An 8,593-nucleotide genomic window follows, 5' to 3' on the forward strand; every position below is an offset into this window, starting at 1 on the left:
TCCCCCAGTTCCCAACCTTATGGGACTGGATGATCCCAGCCCCCCCCAACTCCTGATCCCATAGTAATGGACAATCCCAGCCACACAGGGCCGGTCAGAGCGAGGTCCCCAGTTCCCCACCCCACGGGGCAGGGGGTCTCCTCACCCTCCTCCTCCCGCAGGGCGGGTACTTCCCGGAGCACGTGAAGGCCATGACCAGCCTGCGCTGGCTGAAGCTGAACCGCACAGGGCTCTGTTACCTGCCCGAGGAGCTCGCTGCCCTCCAGAAGCTGGTGAGCCCCACGTTTCAGGAGGGAATGGGGCTCCACTGTCCCGCTGGAGCCGTGGGATCCGATGGGAGCCTGCTCCCTGCCAGCCCTGTGGCTCGTTGGCGGATGCTCCAGTGTCTAATAATAGGGCTGAGCAACAATGTGTGGTTGAAATCAGATGCAGGAGCTGTCAGGAGTGGGGTTGAGACAGGCTGGTAGTTGGTTTCACCTTGTTTTCCTAGAAAACCAGATGAAAAAACCGTGCTTAGATCCTATGCCCCTTAACAGATGGGAAGGGGGGTGGTTAGTGTGGAGAGGATTAAGGTTTTGGGGCTTTTTCTTTCTCTTCTTCTGCTGAAATATATAAGAAACAGGAGCTGGCAGCTGCCTGGCCTTGTTTTTTGGGCGGCTCTACCAGGCCCTTCCTTGGTGGAGCTCCTTGGTGAGCCCGTGGCTCAGCTTTGCTTTGGTGGTGTCCAGGAGCACCTCAGGAACCTCTTTCAGTTGGTTCAGTCAGACAAACACGACGCTTTAAACGCTGCCAGGAGTCCCCATCCCTGTGCCAGGTGCAGGGAATCCCTCCCTGCTGCTCGGAGCTGCGCTCCCCCTGGCCCTGCCACATGCTCGGGGGACACGGCGAGACTTAAATCCTTAAATCCTGGCATCCCGCCCCCAGCCTGCCAATTCCTCGTTTTCCTGAGCAGGCAACAGCCTGGCTGGTGATACCCAGAGGAAAACGTTTCCCCTGGGAGATTCCTCCCACCCCCCCACCTACCCCACGTCTGCCCATTTCCAGATCACCCTGTGGGAAGTGTTGATTTCCCGTTTCCAAGCACTGGGATCTGTTTGCTCAGAGACTGTGTGGGACTACCACAGGCCAGCCTGGTGGCATCTCAGAGCAGGGCTGGGGTGTCCCAGCCAAGGCTACCCCGGGAATGAGGGATATGAGGGCAGTGTGGGCATGCTGGGGCCAACCAACCAGTTTGAGACTGGGAGTGTCCCAGCAGCTCTGTGAGGGTCAGGGCTTCCAAGTCCCCAGTTCTGTTGGAATGGAGGAGCCCCCACATCCATGTGGGGTCCCAGCTGTTGCTCTGAGCAGCCCTGGCTCCTCTCACTGGGGCTTGTTTGGGGCTTCCCTGCAGGAACATCTCTCCGTGAGTCACAACAGCCTCACCACGCTCCATGGAGAGCTCTCCGGCCTGCCCTGCCTCAGGGTGAGTGTCCCCCTCCTGCACCAGGTGTGCCCAGGCACCTCTCGGATCTGGGAGCACACAAGGATCATACCTGGCCGCCTTGGGATGCTCAGCAGGCGGCTGAATTCCTGCCTGTCTCCCCTTTCCAGGCCATCGTGGCTCGTGCAAACAGCCTAAAGAACTCAGGAGTCCCTGATGACATCTTCCAGCTGGATGACCTCTCGGTGCTGGTGGGTGCAGAGTCTCCTCCTGAATCCCATTCCTGCACCTCAGTGTCCCCTTGTGCCCCTTGAGGAGCACCAGTCCCAAGCCCATGCCTGAGTTCCAGGGAAGCTGCCTGTGGGTTGGATGACCCTTTGGCAGTGCCTCCAGCCATAGCTGGGTTCCCCATATGCTGATCCAGGTCCTGCTGCAGTGCCCCCAGAGATGCCCCTCACTCCTCAGGTTTGGGAGGTGGTGGCTGGATGCAGGGCTGGGGGTTACACCTGCTTTTGCTCCCGTATTTCCCAGGACCTGAGCTACAACCAGCTCACGGAGTGTCCCCGGGAGCTGGAGAATGCCAAGAACATGCTGGTCCTCAACCTTGGCCACAACAGGTGGGTCCAGACCTGGGGTGACCATCTCCCCCTGGCCACAGCCACCTCCATCTGTCACCGGGTGCTGCTCTCTGCCCCTCCTTGAAGGAGGCCCAGGGCTGGTGCAGCTCCCAGGCAGTCCTGCATATCCCCATATTTCCACAGCATAGACACCATCCCCAACCAGCTCTTCATCAACCTGACTGACCTGCTCTACCTTGACCTGAGCGACAACAAGCTGGAGAGCCTCCCACCGCAGATGAGACGCCTGGTCCACCTCCAGACCCTCATCCTCAACAACAACCCCCTCCTGCATGCACAGCTCCGGTAAGGCCCTGCTTTCCAGGCTGGATCCCAGTCTGCTGGTGCCTGCTCCATCCATCCTGAGGCTCTCCCTGACCCGTGCTCCACAGGCAGCTCCCAGCAATGACGGCCCTGCAGACCCTCCACCTCCGGAACACCCAGCGCACGCAGAGCAACCTGCCCACCAGCCTCGAGGGCCTGGTGAACCTGGCAGGTAGGCCCAGGGCCCCATGGAGCCCTGCAGGGGCTCTCCCAGCCCTGCTATGGGTCTGGCTGGTGGTGTCACCGTGTTGTCTCATCCCCCAGACGTGGACCTGTCCTGCAACGACCTCAGCCGTGTCCCCGAGTGCCTCTACACCCTGGGCAGCCTGCGGCGCCTCAACCTCAGCAGCAACCAGATCACGGAGCTGTCCCTCTGCATCGACCAGTGGACCCAGCTGGAGACCCTCAACCTGTCCCGCAACACGCTCACCTCCTTACCTGTATGTCCCTTTCCATACGTGCCATCCCTGCCCGTGCTTCCATGGTTCTCCCTCACCTCGCCTTCTCCCCTTTCCCCAGTCGGCCATCTGCAAGCTGACCAAGCTGAAGAAGATGTACCTGAACTCCAATAAGCTGGACTTTGACGGGATCCCCTCGGGCATTGGCAAGCTCACCAACCTCGAGGAGTTCATGGCGGCCAACAACAACCTGGAGCTCATCCCCGAGAGCCTGTGCAGGTAGAAAACAGCCCACAGCTGGATCCCAAGAGGGGACACACAGACTGTGGTGACAGGACGTCACCCTGGGCTGGCCCATCACCAGTATTGCTGTCCCACAGGTGCTCCAAGCTGAGGAAGCTGGTGCTGAACAAGAACCGCCTGGTGACACTGCCGGAGGCCATCCACTTCCTGACGGATGTGGAGGTGAGCACCCAGCACCCCCCTGCCTTGGGCTGGCTGCACCACAGCCCCAGTGCATCCCTGGGATCTCAGGGCTGTAGGGTGGGGTGGGTGAAGTGAGGTCAGGGGGGCTTGAGGCACTCTGGCACACGGTTCTGCCCAGGCAGGAGGAGGATTTGGGGCTCCCTCCCCATCCCCTCACCTCACCAAAGCCCAGGGTGCTCTGGAGGTCTCCATCCCACGCCACATCCTCGATGTCCCTGCAAGCATTTCAGAGCACTGAGGTCTCTGTCCTCTCCTTGGCAGATCCTGGATGTCCGTGAGAACCCCAACCTGGTGATGCCCCCGAAGCCGGTGGATCGGACCTCAGAGTGGTACAACATCGACTTCTCCCTGCAGAACCAGCTCCGCCTGGCCGGAGCCTCCCCAGCCACCGTCGCCGCCGCCGCTGCCGCGGGTCAGTGTGCAGGGATGGGGGGGAACAGCCCCTGGAGAGCCTGGGAAATGAGCTGTGCTCCATAGGGTGCCCCACAGGTGTCCTGGCTGCCTCTCACCCCGTCCCCGTGTCCCCAGGGAGCGGCACCAAGGACCCGCTGGCCCGCAAGATGCGGCTCCGGCGGCGCAAGGACTCTGCCCAGGACGACCAGGCCAAGCAGGTCCTGAAGGGGATGTCAGACGTGGCCCAGGAGAAGAACAAGAAGATAGAGGTGGGAGAGGGGCCCCGAGGGCATCACAGTGACCCTGGCCCACCCTGTGTGCCAGCAGGGACCCGGTTGTTCCCAACTTGCTGACCTGCCCCCGTCCCACAGGAGAGCGGGGAGGCGAAGGCGCCGGACCTAAAGACAAGGCGCTGGGACCAGGGCCTGGAGAAGCCACAGCTGGACTACTCGGAGTTCTTCAGCGAGGACGTGGGGCAACTGCCTGGCCTCTGTGTCTGGCAGATCGAGAACTTCGTGCCCACGCTGGTGGACGAGGCTTTCCACGGCAAGTTCTACGAGGCCGACTGCTACATCGTGCTCAAGGTAGCCAGGGAGGACTGAGGGTCCCCCACATCCCCAACCTGGGGGTGCAGCTGTCCCATCTCACACTCTGTCCTTTCCCAGACCTTCCTGGATGAGAACGGTTCCCTCAACTGGGAGATCTACTACTGGATCGGGCAGGAGTCCACGCTGGACAAGAAGGCCTGTTCCGCCATCCACGCCGTCAACCTCCGCAACTACCTGGGGGCCGAGTGCCGGTGCATCCGGGAGGAGATGGGGGACGAGAGCGAAGAGTTCCTCCATGTGAGGCCAGCCCCTGGCTCCCCTGTAGCCCCCAGCCCCTCCTCTCCCACCCTCACCCCCTCCTTGCCCCCAGGTCTTTGACAACGACATCTCCTACATCGAGGGTGGCACAGCCAGCGGCTTCTTCACCGTTGAGGACACACAATATGTCACCAGGTACTGCTGGGGACAGGGGATGTGTGGGGCAGGCAGTGCCCCATGTCCCACCATGGCTGTCCCTCCCCCAGGCTGTACCGTGTCTATGGGAAGAAGAATGTCAAGCTGGAGCCAGTGGCACTGAAAGGGACATCACTGGACCCCCGGTGAGTGGCCAGGGGACACCAGGTCCCTGCAGAAAGTGCAGCAGGGTCCACCTGAGACAGTGTAGCTGCAGCTCTGGGGTGAAAATGGGCCATTCCAGCACCTTCCTACAGTGATGTGGGTCCAAACCCCACTTGGCAGATGTGATGCCCTGCAGGGACCCCCGGGGAGAGGGGGACACTTGGTGCACCCCACTCTCTCCTAACTCTTCTCACCTGTCTCCACCAGGTTTGTCTTCCTCCTGGACCACGGCCTCGACCTCATGGTGTGGCGTGGGAGACAGGCCACGCTGAGCAGCACCACTAAGGCCAGGTAGGGCTGGTGAGGGGGCTGGGGGTGTGGGGAGCCCAGCTGCCATCTCACCTGCTCTTGCCACAGGCTCTTCGCCGAGAAGATCAACAAGAACGAGCGGAAGGGCAAGGCCGAGATCACGCTGCTCACCCAGGGCCAGGAGACCCCCGAGTTCTGGGAAGCACTGGGGGGGCAGCCTGAGGAGATCCGGCCCTGTGTCCCTGATGACTTCCAGCCCCACAAGCCCAAGCTGTACAAGGTGGGGAGCTGTATCCGTTGGGCTGTGGGCACTGCTGGGGTCCTGCAGCCCCCCCTCACCTGTGTCCCCGTCCCCTCCGCAGGTCGGCCTCGGTCTGGGCTACCTGGAGCTGCCCCAGATCAATTACAGGCTCTCGGTGGAGCACAAGAAGAGGCTGAAGGCTGATCTGATGCCAGAGATGCGCCTGGTAGGATGGGGCGGGGAGGTTCTCCCAGTCTGACCAGTGAAACTGGTTTCATGCCCCCTCTGCCTCCAGCTGTGCCCTGGGAGAGGCAGGTTCGGCCAGCAGCGCCCGGCTAGGGGATGCTCTGCTCTTCCCCGCTGTTGGGAGCAGGCAGGGTGTTTTCCAGCTGGGAATGCCTGACCCTCTCTTCCCTGGGATGCCCTCAGCTGCAGAGCCTGCTGGACACCAAGAGCGTGTACATCCTGGACTGCTGGTCCGATGTCTTCATCTGGATCGGGAGGAAGTCGTCGCGGCTGGTGCGGGCGGCGGCGCTGAAGCTGAGCCAGGAGCTGTGCACCATGTTGCACCGGCCCAAGCACGCCATGGTCACCAGGAACCTCGAGGGCACCGAGTGCCAGGTAGGACACAGACCCCTTGGATGGGGTGCTTGGGTGCCAGGGAGGGTGCTGTGGCCCAGGGTGTGTTATCTGCTCCCCAGTTTACACCTTGAACGTCTGGAGGTGTTCCAGAAACGACGGGACGTGGCACTCCGTGCTCTGTCCTAGTTACGAGGTGGTGATCGGTCAGAGGTCGGATTCAGTGATATTGGAGGTCTTTTCCAACCTTAATGATTCTGTGATTTAGGTGTTCAAGTCCAAGTTCAAGAACTGGGATGACGTCCTGCGTGTGGATTACACCCGGAATGCCGAGACGGTGCTGCAGGATGGTGGCTTGGCCGGCAAGGTCCGGAAGGACGCCGAGAAGAAGGACCAGATGAAGGCCGACCTCACGGCACTCTTCCTGCCCCGGCAGCCCCCCATGCCCCTCAGCGAGGTAGGGCTAGGGGCTCCTATGAGTCCCCCCCTGGCGTGGGCCAGGTGCTCTTGGAGGGGCTAGGGGTCTGATGGAGCACGTGGGGTCACAGGCAGAGCAGCTGATGGAGGAGTGGAACGAGGACCTGGATGGCATGGAGGGCTTCGTGCTGGAGGGCAAGAAATTCGCTCGCCTGCCCGAGGAGGAGTTCGGCCACTTCCATACCCACGACTGCTACGTCTTCCTGTGCAGGTGACACCCAGCTTGTGCCCACTCTGGGGATGTTGGACCACTTTGTTCCCCACCTCCCTGCCCAGGCCCCCAGCCTGCCCCATCCCTCACAACACTCCCTGTTCCGGCCCTCAGGTACTGGGTGCCAGTGGAGTACGAGGAGGATGAGGAGAAGAAGAAGAAGGGTGAAGGCAAAGGAGAGGAGGAGGGTGAGGAAGAGGAGGAGGAAAAGCAGCCTGAGGAAGACTTCCAGTGCATCGTCTACTTCTGGCAGGGCCGGGAGGCCTCCAACATGGGCTGGCTCACCTTCACCTTCAGCCTCCAGAAGAAGTTTGAGAGTCTCTTCCCTGGCAAGCTGGAGGTGACGCAGCTTCTCGGGTGACATGGGTACCCCTCTCTGCTTCCAAGGCTGAGGGCAGGGGACAGCAGAAGAGATGGGGGCTGGCAGGGGGTGCAGCTAGAGCTTGGGGTTGCGTTTGGGGAGTCCCCATGGCCCTGCTGACACCCACCCCTGTCCAGGTGGTGCGTATGACCCAGCAGCAGGAGAACCCCAAGTTCCTCTCTCACTTCAAGAGGAGGTTTGTGATCCACCGGGGCAAGCGGAAGGAGCGGGCCAGCCCTCCCCAGCCCAGCCTCTACCACATCCGCACCAACGGCGGGGCCCTCTGCACCAGGTCAGTGCTCCAGGGGCTGCTCCAGGCCAGGCAGCACCCACACGTTCCAGGGTCCAGGTGGGATACCCACCGGTGGGCACAGCTGCCGGGTCTCCTGCTGATTTGTGCCTCGGGGGCTCCTTCTCTAGGTGCATCCAGATCAACACGGATGCTGGTCTGCTCAACTCCGAGTTCTGCTTCATCCTCAAGGTACTGCTCAGGGCTGAGCATCCTCAGGGGTGCCTGGGTGCCCTCCTGCCCCCCTGGGCAGCCCTGACTCTGTGCTCCCCAGGTGCCCTTTGAGAGCACAGACAACCAGGGCATCGTCTACACGTGGGTGGGCCGGGCGGCCGACCCTGACGAGGCCAAGCTGGCCGAGGACATCATGAACCACATGTTTGATGACTCCTACAGCAAACAGGTGAGTGGGGCTGAGCACCAGCTTACCTGAGTGACAGGAACCACCCAGGCCACGCTGAGCCCTGTCCCTGCTCTCACAGGTCATCAACGAGGGAGAAGAACCCGAAAACTTCTTCTGGGTGGGCATCGGGAGCCAGAAGCCCTACGATGAAGATGCCGACTACATGAAGCACTCCCGGCTCTTCAGGTGGGTGCTGGCCCAGGGAGGGCTGCTGCAATCTGTTGGTTCCCTTCGTCCCACAGAGCCCAGGCTCCTCCTCTCCCAGTTCTGTCCTTTCCTTGGGAATCAACAAACCAAAACAGAACTGTTCCATCACGTCCATTCCCTCTGCAGGAGCTGAGTCCTAGCAAACTCATGCCTGATGCTGTTCCCTTCTGGCTCTCCCCACAGGTGCTCCAATGAGAAGGGTTATTTCTCCGTGTCGGAAAAGTGCTCGGATTTCTGCCAGGATGATCTGGCTGATGATGACATCATGCTGCTGGACAACGGGCGAGAGGTGAGCTGGGGGCAGGAGGCTCTCCTGGGTTTGGATCTTCCAGCGACTCCATGTGCTGAGCCCGGCTGCTGGTCCTTCCCGCAGGTCTACATGTGGGTGGGCACCCAGACCAGCCAGGTGGAGATCAAGCTGAGCCTCAAGGCATGCCAGGTAAGGCCTCCCTCCTTCTCCAGCTTGGGGCCGTGGGAGGGAAGATTTGGGCACTTCCATCTCCCCTCGAGGCCCTGGTCAGGGTGGTGCACAACTCCTGGGCTAGGGAATGCCAGCCCTGGCAGTGGGTGAGGGCTGGGACCCCCACGGCTGTGCTCTGCCCCAGGTCTACATCCAGCACATGCGCTCCAAGGACCCCACACGGCCCCGCAAGCTCCGGCTGGTGCGGAAAGGCAACGAGCCCTGGCCCTTCACCCGCTGCTTCCACGCCTGGAGTGTGTTCCGCAAACCACCCGCCTAAGGACTGGGGGCACCCGGTGCTCCGGCCACAGC

General features: G+C 61.6%; 1 protein-coding gene across 1 annotated transcript; it reads left to right on the plus strand.

The window, feature by feature from the left end:
* Window positions 1-66: 66 nt before the first annotated feature.
* FLII (FLII actin remodeling protein) lies at window positions 67-8,577 on the plus strand. The gene is made up of 30 exons (XM_025894542.2): window positions 67-93; window positions 162-272; window positions 1,391-1,462; window positions 1,591-1,671; window positions 1,952-2,037; window positions 2,182-2,343; window positions 2,430-2,533; window positions 2,626-2,801; window positions 2,881-3,038; window positions 3,140-3,224; window positions 3,507-3,657; window positions 3,774-3,907; window positions 4,010-4,222; window positions 4,304-4,483; window positions 4,557-4,639; window positions 4,711-4,785; window positions 5,012-5,095; window positions 5,162-5,333; window positions 5,416-5,520; window positions 5,724-5,915; window positions 6,142-6,330; window positions 6,422-6,561; window positions 6,676-6,901; window positions 7,060-7,214; window positions 7,343-7,403; window positions 7,486-7,614; window positions 7,694-7,800; window positions 8,005-8,110; window positions 8,195-8,260; window positions 8,427-8,577. Exons 1-30 carry the CDS (start codon window positions 67-69, stop codon window positions 8,559-8,561), a joined length of 3,765 nt encoding a protein of 1,254 aa, XP_025750327.2. The 3' UTR covers window positions 8,562-8,577.
* The last annotated feature ends 16 nt before the right edge of the window (window positions 8,578-8,593 follow it).

Source organism: Manacus vitellinus, unplaced genomic scaffold (genome assembly GCF_001715985.3).
Source record: "Manacus vitellinus isolate BGI_N305 unplaced genomic scaffold, ASM171598v3 scaffold_12_pilon, whole genome shotgun sequence".
Taxonomy (NCBI): Eukaryota; Metazoa; Chordata; class Aves; order Passeriformes; family Pipridae; genus Manacus; species Manacus vitellinus.

What these genes read in the sequence shown, in the direction of transcription:
- FLII (XM_025894542.2), top strand. Translation starts at nt 67, where the DNA reads ATGGACAATCCCAGCCACACAGGGCCG. An exon ending in CGCCGCCGCCGCTGCCGCGG is followed by an intron (nt 3,658 to 3,773) that starts GTCAGTGTGCAG and finishes CCGTGTCCCCAG; the next exon opens with GGAGCGGCACCAAGGACCCG. An exon ending in AGAAGAACAAGAAGATAGAG is followed by an intron (nt 3,908 to 4,009) that starts GTGGGAGAGGGG and finishes CCCGTCCCACAG; the next exon opens with GAGAGCGGGGAGGCGAAGGC.